This window comes from Anthonomus grandis, chromosome 8 (genome assembly GCF_022605725.1).
Source record: "Anthonomus grandis grandis chromosome 8, icAntGran1.3, whole genome shotgun sequence".
Classification (NCBI taxonomy): Eukaryota; Metazoa; Arthropoda; class Insecta; order Coleoptera; family Curculionidae; genus Anthonomus; species Anthonomus grandis.
Genome location: NC_065553.1, coordinates 30746999 through 30766250, shown reverse-complemented (window position 1 = coordinate 30766250; position 19252 = coordinate 30746999). Strand labels below are relative to the sequence as shown.

The following is a 19252-nucleotide window of genomic DNA, read 5'->3' as shown; positions in this document are numbered from 1 at the left end:
GGTGTATGGTTTTATAGGACCAACTCAATGTTTACTTCCGCCAGCGTTAACGGGCATAGAAATAACCATAGAAATAGTATTAATCTTTCTTGCCAGCGTTAACTGGACAACTAGAAAGATATGTAATCCTCAGTTAACTAATGATCATACAATTTTCTCCCGCTCGATATCAGTACCCTAATCTTCGCCAAATAATTCTTTGTACCTGGCCTCTAGTCTTCTTATGAATGCTGCTGATTCTTCGGTTTTTGTGAGCTCCCGTTTTGTTTTCGGTGTCACTAACTGCGGGTTCGCCGTACGTGGACTATCTGTCACGGCGGCACCTTCCCGTTGAAATTGGTTGGGCTCCGTGAATTCAAATGACTGTTCAATTGTCGGTGTCACTGGTAGACCGAATTTGTGTAGTTGGACGTTTATGGAGTCTGAACAGATGCAAATCAATTGCTTTCGCTTTTCCTCACACTTCTTCTGTCTTTGATTCTTGTTCAGTTTTCTCCTGGCCATAGATTCCTGTTATCCACTGCTATCTTCTCGAATGTATTTCTTGATGTTACCCTACTCATTTCAGGCAAACAATACACCCTGGTTAGCTGGATTTTTTGCTCGAAGGAACAATGTTAATACTGGTGTCTTGCACCTTGATTGATTTGTTGCTAATACGTCACTGGCAGCATTGTGACGAGTACTGCGGGTTGTCTTATTGTTGATGGCGTGGTTTTGCAGGATGTTAAATGAGACACACCGTGATCGTTAATGCTAATTTTATTAATTTCACCTAGCGTATTTATAGTAAATACAATAGTCGATTCATCACTTTTAATTTACAATGGGTGACTTGGTTTTAGTAATAAATGTAGATCAGGCGTAATAATGCAATAATGCTGACTGGAACGTTCATTGATATTAATTTAGGTATTTTATATACTAGGCGAAACAATATGTATAATATAAGATTTTAATAAAATTAAAACTAATGGCGGTTAGCAGTGGCGGCTCGTGGTTAGGTGAGAGATGCGTTCTGCACATTCATCGATAAATTATAAAAGATTGCAAAAAAGGGGAGAAACGCGGAGAAATCAAAGATGTTTTTTTAAAACTAAAACTAGACAAAATTAAACTTTTCCTTATAGCTTTCATTAAATGGTGTTTATATAGGTATTCTTTTAAAAAAAAAACTAGTAGTAAGTCCAGATATGTGTCTGAAAACAGCCCCTTTTTGACATTTTACCTTCCAAAAATATATCAAATAAACATAAAAAGAACATGCAACTTGCGAACTTTTGCCAACCAAAATTTTGCCTTGTACTTTCCCGACTGTTTAGAATTTAAACAAAACAGGAGCGTACTCTTATGACCTTGTTCACCTAGATTTCGGTACTTAAATGTGAAATTAACTGCATACACATATACAATTTTAAACTTATACATTATAATAAATATATACATATATATATATATTTTTTTTTAATTTATATTTATAATTACATCGTAACGTATAATAGTTATTTTTTGAAGATTAAGTTTATTCTTCGATTTTTTTTGGCTGCAAATTTGTCTATAACCATCTCGTTGAAGTTTACAGTTTGCGTGACGATTTGCTTTTCCATTGAAAGCATCGATAGTGCTACCAGACGTTCTTCCACCATAGAACTACGTAAAAATGTTTTGATGCGCTTTAAAGTGGAGAAAGAACGTTTGGCTTCAGTTCGGAATAGTTATGAGTATTTCCAAGAGCTTTTTAGTTTCTGGAAATGAATCGGTCAAATTATTTTCTATGAGTAATTTTAAAAAAGGTATTGCTCCTTGTATCTCCCTGCAGTCTGGTCTGGAGTAAATCACTGAGAGCTCTATTTTTAAACGCTCCTTATCAAAATTGGGGTATGAATCGCAAGTTACTTTTAATTTTTCATCAGGAAAATAATTAATATAGCTAGCGAACTGGTCAGAATACAGCAATGAAGCTGCTAATAAATGATTTTTAAAATGAAATCTATCCTTAGCGCAATTAATAAATATGTCACAAACTTCCAACGCAGCTATACGGTGATCGAATTGACTGTCATATTTTCTTTTTCTTTTAGGAGGTCCTACTTCACATTCAAGCAAGGATGCAATATCTTTGGCTTCATTAATAATTTCGTCAATTGAACTTCTTACTGTCGTAATGCTCTGCTCAAAAACTTGTATTTTGTGGTTGATTTCTACAGGATCAATTTTTCGTTTTTGTAATTAGTTGTACAAGATATCGGTGTGTGGCATAATACGGTGAAAAAATGTTAGCCAGAAAATAAACTTTGAATCCTGTAACATTCTTCTTATTGAGGAAGCTGCGGTATATGCCATTGAGTTAATAAATGAATTTTCTATTTCTTCCATGCATTCAAGCATAGATTCCCGATGTTCAAATACGATGTTAACTGTTCTAATATTAAAATTCTAACGTGTTGGTGCTCCGTGGGGAATTCTTTTCCCAACAATTCTAGCACAACTACGCGCTGCGGCGAATTTTTAAAAAATAAAGGAATTTCCTGAAGATTGCCAAAAAAAACTCAAACTTGGGAGCTCTCAGATGCTGCCTTAGACATTATTAAATTCAACTGGTGCGCATAGCAGTGTACAAAATGAGCAAATTTGTACTGATCTTTAATTCGCGCCTGAACACCAGTATTTCTGCCACTCATTACTGCTGCTCCATCGTAGCTTTGAGCTATCAACTTATCCTTAGAATATTCTAAAATCGGGTCTAAGACACTGCGAATATCAGCAGTCAAACTTTCTGCATTTAAATTTTGTATCTCCAAATAAGTCCAGAACCGTTCAACCGGATCCCCATTTTGGATATATCTAAAAATTACAACCATTTGAGATTTGGCTGACACATCCGTTGTTTCATCTGCTATAACGGAAATATATGGAGCTGTGCGAATCTCGTCTAAAATTTGGCAAACTTCCAATATACAATCCAAAATGTCATTTTGAATATCTTTTGATATACCTTTAAATACACTCGAGTCTTTTAAATATTCCGCCACTGTTTTATCAAGTTCCGCTGTAAAATCTATCAGACCACGAAAAATACCTGGGTTTTCCGATGTCAAAGTTTCATCGTGGCCCCTAAGCGCAAGCTCGAATAATCCACAAAATTTTATGCAGTCAATAATTTTAGATAACACATACCTGTTTTTTGTTACGTTCTCGTTATATAATCGAATATTTGTCCAATAGGCACTGTCCAACTTTTCACGAATATTAACACTACACAACAAACCTAGATTCATTACATTGTTTAAATGATTTCTCGATGATTCGTGGCGTTTAATTTTTTCACTTAGATGCACCAGGTCAGTTACACCAACTACAGTCCAAGATTTGTCCCCACCAAATAAAAGACACGGAAAACAAAAAAGAGCATTTTTTTTATTACATCCGCATATCCAGTTATTTCTAGCATAAATATTTGGAGTAAACATTCTTTTATATGATTTTCCACGGCTTGAACCACACTTTTCTATTAAAATATCGGGCAACGGCCGCTCTTCCTCTTTTAGTTTTATTTTTTCTTCGTACGTAAATTGGGAGAATTGTTTTATATTAATCAAATTATACACCACATTCATTTTTAGAGTATAGAGATCAGCTGACACAGCACAACACACAACGTAAAAAAAACAACCAACAACTAAATGCAAAACCGTCAACAGTCAGCAGAATTACTGTAACTGTTTGCAGCTCCGTTCCGACTTAAAATTCGCTATCTAAACTTATGGCGAAGTGCGGTGCGGGGCGAGGAAAAGGGCTCAACGCGGAGCACAGAACTCGAATGTGGTCCAGCTAGGTTGCGTTAATGGCATTGTAACTGTAGTGATTGGCACGCCAATAGTTTTTACTTGGCCGACTGAAAAAATCAGGTGTTCGTTCGGGGCGCGTTGGAGCGCGGATTGAAGGCATTGAGACCTACTATATGGCGTTCTCGGCCGAAAATATACTGTTTTATTATTTTGTTGGGTTTTAATTTTATTTTACTTAGAAAAATATTAAATAATTTCAAAAATAGTTAATCTGTATGAAAATGTTGGGGGTTCTGCAGCTCTGCAGCTCTTATGCACTAGCCGCCCCTGGCGGTTAGACATATACCATAAAATACCTGTTTGCATTTAAGATTGCACAATTTAGGTACCTATAATACTTATACCTCCATATTTACCTACCTAGACAATATCTACTTATAAGGGTTAAAAAGAACTTGTTCATTAGGTACTTAAGTAATTCAAAGAATTTATGGCTAAAATTGGCCTATTTCTTGCACTATTAAATAAACCCAACAAATGAAAACATTCAGTTTTTAATGTACTTGAAAAGTGTGACGCCAATGGTTTACGACCGTTTTATGGCTATTGACCCTTTCGTGTGCTCCTACGGATTAAGAAATGGACTATAGCTTTTTAAAAATTATGAAAAATATTTTGCTTTAAATAAAATCTGTTCAAATTCTCTCACCCTGTACAAATTACTACTCGTTTTCTCTAAATTATAATACTTAGAATTTAATATTTATGGCCCCGTGGATCTTCACAAACGACATACGTTTAATCCTATTGGTCGGTTTCGAGGCCGCTCCACCACTTGATCGGCAAGTCTTGGAAAAAAACACCGAAAATAAGATTGGGTATGTCTCGTCAATTCGGGCAGTGAGTGGCCGTCAAGATTTTAATAGGGCAAGTAACGCGCGCTCTCATTGTTCACCCGCTAAATTGGCACAAGTATGCCTCTAAATCTCCACTTTTTGTGAAAGAATCTCTCTCTAAAAATATAAATCCTTTATTCATCCTTTAAATCATCGGATAAATTAAAATAAAAACAGAATCAGTCCCTTTGAAAATACATATAATTTTTTAATCTAGTTGGGAAAGGACTTAGAGCCCCCGACAAAATCCATCATTATTTTATTGTTTTATTTATACAATTAGATTTATTGCTTAAAGTTTTAATTATGCAAATGCAAAAATGTTCGCTTAAAGGGTAAAAATACAAATACATTATATATCTGAAAATATTAAGCTAAACAAAGTTTTAAACAAAATTAACAAAACAAGAACCAATTTCAAACTATTTGGTTTTGCCAAGGTAGTGCACCCCTATCCGTAGAAAAATATTCACAAAATTCATCTCTTACTTGCTGTGCACTCATAGACGTTTTCCGTGGCGTTTTAGGAAAATCACTTAATACATTATTTGTTAGGTAATTCCTCCAAACTCCTGGAGTAATGGTTCCAGTATCTGAGCATTCTGTGTCTAAGCTTCCTACAGGATTGTAAATATTTTTTGACGGGCTTCTTCTCAGGAAATTGTGTAGGTAAATAATCGCCAAAATAACCTTTTTTGCTGTTTCGGGTTCCAATAATATTGGATTTTGTAGAATTCTAAATACGTTTTTGTGATCCTTTTTCTTGAATTCCCGGATAGGGCTTTAATAAATTTTCCATGAGCGGCAAAGCATCATCGCCTACGAAAACGAAGGGCTACTTTTATTTCTTCCAGGCAAGCAACATTCTGCAGGAATATGCAATTTTTTTATCTCGAAGCATCTTATAAAACGAAGTACCTATTGATACGCCACCGTCTGATATGCGACCCTGACATCCCACATCAGCATAAAATTAAAATTAGCACCTGCCACAGCAAAAAGCACTAAACTAAAATATCCCTTATAGTTAAAGAATTCGCTCCCACTATTTACTGGCGCTTGAAGAGTGACATGCTTGCCATCCATTGCACCACAGCAATCAGGGAAATTCCATTTAGAGTCATAATCTCTTGCGACTAATTTTCATTCCTGCTCACTTCTGGGCATCTAAAATAAAAAAGAAATTATGTCAATATGCTCTATTTTTATTTTTGTTATTAGATTTAGAGAATGTCCCATTTTCATCCCGTTTGCAGACATCTGAAATACGAAATTAATCACGATTTTTGTACAGTCCTGTTTTTTTGTTATTATACATCAAAAATATTTTTTAATTTATCATTTAATAATTTACCTTAACATATTCAGTTAGAGATTCTATAAGGGCAGTGCACACATCTGGAATAAATTTTGGGATTGACTGTTTCGATATTTTGAAAAGATACATAAGCGAATGATATGAATCGCCCGTCGCGAAAAATCTGAGTGTCAACGCTAACTTTTCCTTTGCGGGAATTGCTCTCCTGTAATTGGTATCCTGTGTGGTAATTTTAGGTCCAATTATATTTAAAAGAAACTCAAATTCGCCGCATGACATTCTGAAAAAATTGCGTAATCCACCGTTGCACCTGTATTCTAAATTCAAAATATCACTTAGTGACAGTAAAATTGTCATCTAATTTCTTTGCACAAAAAACTCATAAGTGCTGACACAAGCCTACTTGAAAAAAATTAAATGTAAAAACAGTGGCTTAGGATTATTTACGCTGAATGTTTAAAATGCAAAGACCTTAAAAGATCTTTTAGATTTTCTAGTCGTTTTAGCCATAACTGGTTAGGCAAAAAAGATATGTTGTAACAACATAAAGGGTGTAACTAACGCCCTGTATAAATAATGCTGAATTCACCACAATATTCGTAATTTTCATGTCAAAATACGTAAATTCGCCAATTTTCAAGATGATACTGCTTAAAATCACAAAATTATGAACCCTACAGAGGTCGCGCTAGTTTTCAGATGCAAACGCTCGCGTTGGGTAAAATTTACCCATATTTAAACAAAGAGGTTTTTCAAATATTTATTAAACCTTCAGGGAATACAAGTAAATAGAACAAACTAAATACACAAAAAACTTTAATATTAGCGTAAAGTTAAATTATAGATACGTTAAATTTTCAACTTATAATCTAAGAAACATTTTTTTTTGCACAATTTTCACAAAAACATTATTGATGCTCTTGACAAATATAAATTTTGCAACTGTAGCAACAAATTGTAGTTTTTCTGTCTTTTTTGTTGGTACAGATGGCACATCTTCCTCTGATACCAGTTGCTATTTGAACGATATCGATGGTTTCAATTCCAGCATATTTCCTTATTTTTTGGAGTAAGTCTCTTGGCAACGTAGTGATTGTTTTTGTTAGATTGTTAGTTGATCTCTTTTTCATGTGTTCTTGACAAAAAGAAAGCCCCAACTCCTTTACAAACTTTCTTCTTACCGCAGTATTGCGCATATTTTCTGCAAAAATTACTTGCGCATTTATTGCGGCTATATTTAGCACTGAAAAAAAATTACAAGTGGCCAACGATTGGTTTTTCGGGAAACATTGTAGGATCCTTTCATTTCATCTACAACATCAACAGCGCCTTTTGTCTTGTAGTAAGTAATAATTTCAGGTTTTAATTTTTCCTTAGTTTCGAGATCTATAGCATCATCATTGTCGAGAGTAGTAAAACCAATTTTCCTTTTGGTGATGTATGCGAAACCAAAGTTATATAATTTTTGAAACCAAACGTATTACGAGGAATTTCAGACTTCTTCTTTTTAGAGCAAAATTCAACTGGTATTTCTCTTTTATTTTTCCTTATTGTATCTACCATGGTAAGTTTATGGTTTTTCATTAACTCTTCGGATAAAGGAACGCTAGTGAACCAATTATCCATGGTCATGTTACGTCCTGTACCTGAAATGGGAAAAACCAACCTCTTCACTACTTCAAATGCCGAATTATCAAGATAGTATTGTCCCGGAGGCTGTTTACCTGCATATATTTCCAAATTAGATGTATAAAAATTTTTTGAATCAACCATGGCAAAAATTTTTATTCCGTAACGGGCCGGTTTATTTTTGATATATTGCCAAAACCCACATCGCCCACGGAAGGCTTCTAACATTTCGTCTGTTGTTACATTCTCTGATACGGTGTACATGTTTTGACATTTTTGGACAAAATCTTCAAACATGTCACGAACTGGAGCTAATTTGTCTTCTAATTTTCGCTCTTGGCGATCCAAAATATTGTCGAAACGCAGACATCTCATCAAAAATTTAAATCGAGATATCGACATCACAGCAGGAAATATATCCAAACCCATACCACCAGTTGCCCATAAATCGTATATGTTGACATGTGACGACTTAGCAACTCCAGTCAGGTACAAAAGCCCGATAACGGCTTTTATTTCATGTAAATTTGTATGCAAAGCATCTCGTTCACGTGAGTACTGGCGTTTAATTTTATCAATGTAAATGTTGGAGTAGTCTACAATTTTTTGAAGCAAATCATTAGATAAAAAAAGACTAAGAGATTCTAGGGGCGTCTTTGCATGCTTCGCTCCAGGACGTACTCCTGGTTTGTATCGATCAGTTACCTTATTGTGTTTAGGCGTCCGCACATTTTGACTTGGTCGATCTTTATTCCATTTAGTTCCGTCACGTCCGACATAGTTCCGCACAAAATTGGAAAGGGGAATATCATCAGGTATGTTCATTATTGCTTCATTTTCTTCAAAAGGATCCTCTGAAGCCGAGTCGTGATCACTAATGTGTAGATCATCTTCTTCATCTGTTTCCTGACCTCCTAGAATATCTTCGCCTTGGTCACTTTCTAACTCGTCGTACCATTTTAGCAACTGATCTTTAGTTTTTTTTATCCATTTGTTAGAATAATATTATGCCTGCAAAAAATATGTCAATGTAGACATCACCTAAATAATAAAAAATAACACTTACCTGTTTGTAACAAAACACTTAAAAACTGGAACGTAACCGCTCGCGCTATGGGTAAATTTTACCCAGCCAAAAACAATAGCAGACAAAAAAATTTTAAGCATCCGGCAGCGATGGTCACCGAAACGAAACTGACGAATAATCTATTTTAGGAAGGTACTATAGGTGAGGGCGGATATTCGCGCGTTTCACAAAGATACGGACCAAAGAACAAGGCATGGGTATATTTTACCCAAGCGCGTGCGTTCTAGGGTTAAGAAATTTCAAATTAAAATTCCAACTTTAAATACCCTGTATATCGTAAACCTGCAACATTTGTATAGGAGATGTTAAGCTCAATCGCCATAACTTGGTGTGTAGTATCTCCAGTTCAGAGATTGCTCATTCTTAATGAATCACTGTATAAATGTTTGATGTGATTTATTCTTTTTTAGATTTTTCTGTGATTGCGGGGCAGGTACTCTGACGAACCAATGCCAACTACAAGGTGAACCGACCCAAGACACGGACACGCTGTACGATTCGGCGGCTCCCATGGAGTCCCACACGCTAATGGTGAACTAGGGGGCCCTCCACCCCATCGGTTAAGTGATATTTATTGTGACACTAGTGCTTTAGTGATTTCCTATTTAATTCAAATTCTGACAGTTTTAGACAAACTCTGTAAATTTGTCTTATGTAAGTGACACTGCAGCAAAGGACTGCCTATAAAATAATGTGGATAGAATCTCCGGTGGTTTGTGAATTTTTTTTGTACCATGTTATAAAAATATACAAGAGGTGGCTCAACAAGTTTAATACTGCTGTTTCGGAATTGGTTTGTATGTGTGGCTCTTAAGTAAAATGGAGGATGTTGTGATATGATTAATGTAGATTTTAAATGAATGCCTAAAAAGTTATATGAGCCTTTAGGACCTTGGGTTCCTTTGTGAAATAGAAAAAAAAATTAATGGTCTATCAATCTTATATAGGGTGCTTACAAAAATCCTTATGTAAAGTTTAGGTGTTTCTTTGTTCAAAATTAATTTTTTAAACATGTTATATACTAACATTTTACAGACTCGGATTATAAGCAGCAGTTGATTTAAACTAAATATTATTTTTTTTACTCTAGTTTTTTAAGCACTACCTTGTACAAAACTAATTAATTAATTGTTAGACTTGTTTAAGTTTATTATATCCTCTCTTTGCTTATACATAGTTGTTATTATCTAATTTTTTCTTATTTATTATATTAATCATATTTCAGTTGAAGTAGCTTTAATTTTGGAGTTTTTCGTGTGTGATATACGTACGTGGTGGGTTTAGAACCGAAATTATCAATGAATAAATTGCCTGTAAATACACTTATACTAAAAAAAAAATGAAACTAGCCAGTATTTAAACCAGAGTTTTTTCTCCAACATAATTGTGAGTTAATTTTTTTGTTGTGTGATTGTGACTAGTGAATGCCGTAGGTTAATAGTGCCAATATACAGAGTATCCCAGAACTAATAGAATAACTGGAAGCAAGATTACCTACATGGAGGGTTCTAATTTCATTCACTACTGTAACACTTATTAATGTATTCAATTTTTAATGTATTAAGGTTAAACATCTCACATAAAAGACCTATTTCCTACATGAAACTAGTGTATTCAACTTAAACTCTTCATCTTAGTCATTCTGCTTCTAAATTGCTAGTGGAACCTGGCAATTTGTCAAAAGGGGTTTTTCTCTATTCTTATAAACTAATTTGCATTGTTGGGTAAATAAAGATATTTCGGTCATCCTCCACTAAATTTATTTAAAACATGTTAATCCGACATGTTTCGGACATATAACTTGTCCATCATCAGATAACAGATCAGGGATAACAAATTAACCCTTACGCTCATGAATTTTCATTTTTTAAAATTAACATTTGATTTTTTGTAAATCAACTCTTTAATTTTTTCGAAAATTTTTGATGTAAACAGTTTTTTTATTTTTTTGTTTGTTTTTATTTTTATGTACACATTTGTGTACATTGGTGGTCAATGGTATAGAAGATAAATTAAAACAAAAAAATACTTTGTATGATATATTGCAAAACAGTTGCTTTTTTTTGTAAGGCACAGGTGAACGTTAGATTTTTGGCATAAAATTCTTTACCGTCCTTTACAGCCTGGTACTTTACACCTAGAAGCAAAGTCTTTTTCATCAATGGATGGCAAATGGTCTAGTCTGTCCAAACGAACTTCGGCCACCGGTCTAATTTCTAGCCTTACTTTTAACGTTGAAGGGCCCGGATTGCTGCTGGTCAGCTGCTGGTCGCCCCCCTCTTCCTAGTAGATGTTTTTCCTGCCAAGATTAAAACCTTAGCAACATATGCCCTAAAGTGAAGCAAATCTAGGACATCATTCTTAGCCACACCCAAGTTAGTAGCTTTTTCTTTATATTCCAACCAGCCGTTTACGCATGCCATATCTATGGCATGAGCAAACATTCTCAGAGTCCACTTTTTAGACCTTATAAATGTCCGATACAAGGTAATAAGGAAATCCATCTTGTCAACACCTCCCATGTTAGAGTTGTAGTTTGTATTTATTACTTGTGGTCTTGAAACGTAAATATAGTCCTTCCCTTTTTTATCTCATCGCCGGCACTGGTCTTTATCACCAACTCCCATATAATTTGATGTCATTACAACTGACCGGTTGTCGTACCATTTTGTCATTATGACTTCCCCATCCCCGCTAATAATTTCTTCGGAACAACCTCGACCTTTTATTATCATATCCTTATCGGACGAAAATGGCGGATTTTTAAATCTTTCAGCTCTTGCTGTCCACGTTGTATATATTTGCCTATTTCTAAGGTACTGAAGTAAGTTATAATTTGAAAAATAGTTGTCAAAATATAACTGTACCCTAGGGTGTGAGATTCGTTCAGATAATTTTAGTACCACTGCAGCACCCGAACCAAATACATCAAGTTCCTGTGGGTCAATTTCAGTAGTAGATCCTTGATATATTATAAAATCATACAAGATGCCACTGCTGCCACATAGCGCAAAAATCTTAATTCCCCATGGTTTGGGTTTGTTTTTGACGTATTGCTTGTCGTTCAACTGCCTTTGAACGGCACCATTTGCTCGTCCACACACAATTTTGATTCCAATGGAAGGGAAAGGCATCTTCTCCTAATTGCATCATATAATGGACGCACCTTCCAAAATCTGTTCTCCGGTTTTTCGTGAATATTCACGAAGTGAATATGTTGTCGCAATTTATAAAACCTGTTAACAGTCATATTATTGGAAATGAGTGGAACTTGTCATTTATGGCCCCAGTATAACTTAATTCTTGGGTAATGTAGATTACCCATGATGATATGTATTCCTACAAAAGTTTTTAGTTCTTCAACCGTCGTAGGAACAAAGCGGGTTTGTTGCTGAATAGCGTAAAGATTTGTATATTCCATCATGGGTTGGAAAATATCTGCAAAATAATTACAGAAAAAAAACGCTGGGTTTTCTAGCTGAACTACTGGTTCTTCTCTAATGTGCCACTCTATCGGTGGAGTGATATACTGCACATTTTTTCGCCAGAATATATCCTTTTTCTTTGAAAGACCATTCTTTTCCTAATAGTCTTCTATATTGGATTTCTTCGACTTTTGTAGAGTTTTTGCCATTATGTTGGGAACAGGTTTAGGTTCTGCTTGTTCTAGCTGCTCAGTCTCTTCACGTTGTTGAGTTACAGGTGTGCTGGGAACAGGTTCAGCCTCTTCTTCCTCATCACTCAGCTAATTCTACAAGATAAAAAGTATATATGCTACGCACATTATATAATATACTAGTTCCAAGTAATATACCTTTAGGATCAAAATCAAAGCCATCATCTTCATTGAATTTGCCGTCACTGAGTCCTTCAATGTCTGATAATCCGGCTTCTATTAAATCTAATAGTTCTTTATCTGTTAGCGGGCGATTTCGGCTCATTATAAACGAGGATTCTATAATATTTAACTATTTACTAATATAAAAAAGAAAAAAAATACGATTAAATTTACCTTGTAATTTTACTTCTCTGATTCACAGTATACACAAATGTGTACGTGTCTTCAAAGGAAAAAAAAAGTACTTCCGCGAAAAAAACTGATCACTGTTAGCACTCACAATACCACCTTTTATTAATTTGTTTTTATTTTTTTTTACTATTTTCACCACAAAAAAAACACCACAATAATCTACCAGATAACCTTGCACGCGTTACTCAAATATTGCTCGCCAGCTGTTAAAATTACAGTAACAAACTTTTATTGAAAGCCCCTAGAGGGCGGCATCTATACTACATGTAAGATCCTAATGTACACAAATGTTGACTCTATGAGCAAAACAATAAATTCCTTTCTGAATTTATATAAGGATGATGATAAATTCATGTACACAAATGTGTACACAGTGAGCGAAAGGGTTAAGGGGTTCTGTCAATACATCTTATAGATCTAGTGCCTCAGACAAGGTTAAAAGATTAAAACGACTAAAAATGAATAAAAATAGCATATCGTCACCTGTATGCCAAACCCATGAATGTAATTTTATTAAATATTTTACAGGAACCATTTAAAGAGCAATAGGACATTCATATTTTTATTTATATTGGTTTTCATTGGAAAATTTTGTTAAAAGCTTAGTATATCAATATATAATTTTAACTTCTAATGCTTAAAATATAAATTTATGAAAAATATTTTCTAAAAAAAAACTAATTCGTGATATGAAAAAATAATTTATTTTTTGCTTATACAATAATATAATAAAAAAACTATGCTCTTTTTACTCATCGTCAGACTCCTCACCAAAGTTGGGTTCCGAATGTTGGAAATTATCTGGAAGTTTTAGTTGTAGAAGGATATAGAGAGCATGCCTATTACAGTCAGTCATTACCCTTACTCTCTTTTTTGCACTTCCATTGGATGAAACAAGTAAATCATAATCATTCTATAGAAAAGGCGTATACCTTCTTTGCATATCAGCTACATTTAAACCTAAATGCACTTGTTTCAAAAATCTGGCCCGTATGCATAAGTTGCGTTAAAGATGAGATCCCACAACTCTTCATCGAATCAAATTTTCCATCGAGAAACGCTGAAACGTTAAAAAAAGATAATTTGAATTTTACTACTGCGAAATACGAGGGCTATTCAATAAAGACTCAGACTCGGGCTATGAAAATTTTATTACAAAGAATTATACATCAACGCTTCTCTCACGTTCAAAGTAGTCACCATTCAAGGCGATACATTTAATCCAGCGCCGCTGCCACTCCAAAAACTGGTCCTTGAAGCTCTTCTTAGTCATGCGCTTAAAAATCGCCTCTAAAGCTTTAACAGCAGCATCTCCGGAGGGAAAACGCCTTCCTTTCAGGTCCTTTTTTGCAGTGGGATAAAGAAAAAAGTCGTTCGGTGCTAAATCGGTAGCGTTTAGACAGCCAGCTGTGTTTATCGTTTCTTCACGAAGCGCAGTAACAGGCGCTCCTGGACCGCCTTCCAGTTCACAGCTCTCTCTACCTTTTCGGAAGGCAGCGTGCCACTGTAAACACGTGAATTTTTTCATGCAAGCTTCACTGTACACATTCTTTAACTCACGTTATGTTTCGAGTGGTTTTTTGTTCGATTTCACCAAAAATTTAATCGCGTAACGTTGTTCTCGATATCCAGACATTGTAAATATTAGAGGCGACTTTCATATACCTCTTCTTCGCAATGTCACTACTTGAGCACTAATGATCAGATCGCTACCAAATTTGTACTGTAAATAGGTATTAGTATATTGTTTCATGCCATGGCCACGAGATCGCGCCACCTGTATTACACAGCTGCTCGTGGCGAGAGTCCGAGTCTCTATTGAACAGCCCTCGTAGTTTTTCCCATTAGATATCCTGAGTGGTTCCTCACTAAGCAATAAACGGTCAAAGCATTTGAAAATCCCAAACGACTTCGATTAGTTATAAGCTCTATTTAAACTGTATCAATCATTAAGTGAGCTGGGAACCAAATAACGCAGTCCACACTTTTGTCTTAAAAGGCAATTATTCTACGAATCAGACATTAGTCTGTTTCATGCGATAAGTATCTATTCGTATTATAAGACAGAGCAGTTTTTTTTCAACTTTCCGATAGTTGCACATTGTTGCCACAATCAAAGGCCTTTAATAATTTGGCAAATCAATCGACAAACCTCAGTCTTTTTAAGCTTCTATAAAAGGGATGATAAATAGCAGAAAGGGTGCCGTCTTTGCACATTTTTTCCGCATGTTTTAATTTTGTAATTGGCAAATTACCTTGGTAATATAGAAAATTTTCTGAGGCTCTTTTTTCTCATAATGAAGCCAGTGGGCACTTCGCCAAGAAAGTTTTAACTTTGTTTTCAAAAGGGAATATGACTTAAAATAACTTTATTACATTAAAGGGCCTTGGAAGAGAGCCTTGACTGTTATAAGCTGTGCAGGCACATAAACAGGTACAAATTTTGATTTTTTTTCAATTTTAGCATGGATTGAATCACATTCCATCTCCCAGTGTCCTGTCTCAAAAAATGTATGATCTAGCGTTTGAAGTTTTAATACAGTATACTAACACATTGCAGCAAAAATTAATTTTTTCTTGTTGAACTCCACATCCATCGGACATCACTGGTAATTGTAGGATGACTCACAATACAGCTAAATATACAGGTGGAGATCTCATTGGCCCCACGATTTCCTCGAGTCTCGTCCCATAAATAGCAAGAAACATCTTGATTATCCAGATTATAGATGGTTAAATTATGAACAGCCAGTTTTCTAAGGTAAAATATTTGGCCAGCAGGACCTTTGGGAGTGCTTAATACTGACTTCAGGTCAAAATTAAATGCTAAAACATCCTCATTTTCCTGTGCTGCATGTTTGTCTCTATCTCTACATTTTTTAGCATCCTCCTTTTTTTTCAATTGCTGTTGGATGCAATATTTATTGCTCGGCTTTCTCTTCAAGTGTATATTCTTGGTATGCAAGCCATTTTTGACAATTATCTTTCTTCAGCCTTAAAAATCCCAGATTATATTTTTGAAATATACGCCTATATTTTACTATGGAAGCTGGTTTCCTATTTTCCGAGCAGCTCTTTTCCCTGTATTTCCTGTAACTTATGGAGATATAAGTTGGAAATCCAAATACCGTTTTATGATTTTTTTCTACAATAATGCGCTTCGACAGATGGGAATGAATTTATGTGATTTTTTATGAAAAGAACTTCTTCATCACTTAATTTGGTCACGTCAATCTGGCTCGAAAAATCCCGATAAAGTTTGTTTATCTAATGAACACCTAATAAAAGCATCTGTTATATTCAAAGCTTTCATAAAAAATGGCAAGCTTACGCTCCCCGTTGATGGAATGGGAGGGGATGGGTTGGGTTGGGTTGGGTTGGATCTTAAATTGCTCAAGCACCGCTCATCAAATTTTGCGTATTTTTAAAATTTTTTTAAATGGCCTAATTTTACCAAAAAATAAATAAAAGTGGCGGAATGATACGATATAATTCGCGGCGAACATGTGAATTTTGATAGAACTTAAAAAAAAAAAAATTAAAAATGATGTACTTCTAAAAATAAATTTTCAATTCAAAAAAATTTGTGTTTATTACACGTAATTGACATTTTAAGGGATATGTAATGAAACTAGTGTATCATAATTTTTTATATGTTATAATAATGAATGATTAAAAAAATACAGCGTGAATTCTCCACTTTAAAGAAAGCACTCATGAGTCAGCCAGACTGGAGACAAGGCTTCAGCTGCAGAGTGACAAAACGCAGTCGACAACAAAACTGGCAACACCACACCTAACCTCACCTTAGTTGTCACCTATTTGTTGACAAAACTAATGGTATACAAGGTTATTCTAATGATTAATCGCGTCCTATAGTGAGTGATTTAGTGCGTGATAACACCCTCTTCGTGATAAAATTTGGCTTTCCGCCACTCTTAGTGAGAAATATATATCGATCTACCCATTTTGCAAAAAACCCGACCATTTTTCGTTAGTTTTGACAAAAACTGCAGAATTACCTAAAAAAATTTACCTTTATCTGCCGTAATAATATGTTTTACCATTTGTAATATTCTTTTAATTCTACTACTTAAGCAAGCACTTAACAACAAATAATACACTTAAAATTAAAACTGTTGTTTACAGTTTTAAACAAATAAATCACGGTTATAGTTCTATTTGCCACAAATAAATACGTCATTCACTACTTGTGTTGCTATACAAACAAAACTTAACCTCAACATGTTTAATATAAATAGCCTTACATCGCGAATGTTGAAAATCGAAAGGACCGGAAACGCCAAAATCTCGAATGTGTCACGTTCGCACATTAGCGAAACTATGATGCTGTGTTGCCGGGTTATTTATTATGCAAGCACATTCGTGATTTCAGCACATTAAAATAATTTTCATTTTGAATTATTTGGTATGGAAAAGGAGAAATCGAGAAAATTTGACATTCGTGGTTTTGGCAGACAGGTGACGATACTAAGATGACATCAGAATGGACCAAAAATGGATTTACAAAGTTTAAACTACATAATTACGACAACAGGTTAATAATAATGCAGCTATTGTTTTGTAAACGAGAACTCTAGAGAGTTCTTGCTGTATTATTATTAACCTATTGTTGTAATTATGTAGTTTACCATTTTTGTAAATCCATGTTTGGTCCAATTCTCATGTTTATACTATTTTTAATCGATTTAATCTTTTAATCTTATCTAAGGCACTAGATCTATAAGATGTATTGACAGAACCCCTTAATTTGTTTTCCCTGATGATGGACATGTTATTTGTCCAAAACATGTCGGATTCATATTTTTTAAATAAATTTAGTGGAGGATGGCCGAAATACCTTTAGTTACCTTTACTTCTTCAACTAATTTGCATTGCTTTTAAGTGTAATAAATTTTCTGAAAAATGCTTATCTTATGCATCTTATTTTATTTTCCTCTAAAGTGTATTAGTTCTGGGGAACCATGTATATACATTTTTTTAACAGAATGCAGCTTACTAATTTCTTAACTTGACACTGATTCATAATAGTGCCATAGAACTACTGAAAACTAAACGCCAAGTTTTGTTATTTTTTACTGAAATGTGGTGATGCTTGGGTTGAAATCCTGCGCATCGCTGTAGTTTGAAATGAAGAATGTTATTTTTCTTGCCTTTTTGAATTTAATTTATAAAAAAAAATGAAATAAAAATCAAATGTGTGCAACGATTTTGATAGACTTGTAATATATATCGGGTTGCTCCTTTCGTCGAAGTGAAGAAAATTTTTTGTTTTTTTTTTCATTTGACTGACACGTCTTGTCGCGGAGTGTGAAAATATGAAAAACTGAAACTGTAAAATATTTTTTTTAAGTTTAAACATAACATACCAATTATCGCGTTAGGTTTAAACCTAGTAGGATAAGTTGATTATTATCGGGCTTTTCAGATCTACTGATCGGACCTATAAGTAGATAGATAGCACTTGTATTGTACTGTGTACATTATATAAAAAATATATATGGTTTAAAATATCATTTGTTTTGTTTCATTCAAATTATAACGACAATTTATATAATCAATCTAGCGAGTTTCTCGGCAAAAATAGTATTGCCATTTATGTTTTGATTGTCGATCAGGTTTGACAAAAGACGCTTAAATCCGAAAAAACTCAAATCATTTTGTACAATAACACTGTAAATATAAACCTACATGTAATGACAATTTTCAAGTTATTATTAAGCCTAACGCTCTATGTGCTCAAATCACAGAATGTTTGCCTAGTGCTTCGAATGATTCTTTGATTATTAGCGCAGGTTTAAATTAATTATTAAAACATAGGGAAGCGGGGGGTAATCGCGAACAGCGGATAATGGAGAACACAGTGATGCCAGGTCTCAAGTTTTTGCATGAGATGTTTTTTAAACAAATCTCATGTTTTCAATCACAATCTTTTTAGCTTTTTTTGCCATGCCAAAAAAACTCTTTTAAGATTTATATTTTTGTTTATGGTTTTCTTTCTTGCTATTGAAAATATAGCAAGAAATCCATAAACAAAAAAAAATCATTAACAAACAAAAATGTATCCCAATATTTGTCAATTTGGCATCGTTGGATCATGCAATAATCATAAAATGCAACCTCGCATCTGCAAAGTTGGCATGGTTGAGTGCGGCAGAACAGGGATTCCCCGAGTGCACCTAAACATCTTTGTGTGATTTATTTCGCCGTTTATACGTAGACTGGATTTTATTTTTGACTCGTTTTATATTCTCTTAATTGAAATAAACTTAAAAAAATGGTTGTAAGTGATACTAGCAGTGATAGTGACACTTCTCAAAGCTTGCCTGATCCTAGTGCCGATAAGGAAAAAAAGATTTACAAACAGCAGTTTAACAAAAAAAATCACCTGGATTTTACTGGGTTAAACCCAATAAGAAAGGACCTAAGTATGCCTGGTAAGTGTTGACTAACATTATGTCGTTAGGTACATATATTTATTCA

The 19252-nt window shown here is 34.4% G+C and overlaps 1 protein-coding gene across 1 annotated transcript in view; it reads left to right on the top strand.

The window, feature by feature from the left end:
• Positions 1–18285, top strand: part of LOC126739616 (F-box only protein 11) — an 86339-nt gene extending 68054 nt beyond the window's left edge. Inside the window, exon 13 of the mRNA XM_050445374.1 lies at positions 9129–18285. Within this exon, the coding sequence (XP_050301331.1) occupies positions 9129–9258 (130 nt within the window). The 3' untranslated portion in view covers positions 9259–18285. The remainder of the gene's footprint in view (positions 1–9128) is intronic.
• Positions 18286–19252: the final 967 nt, after the last annotated feature.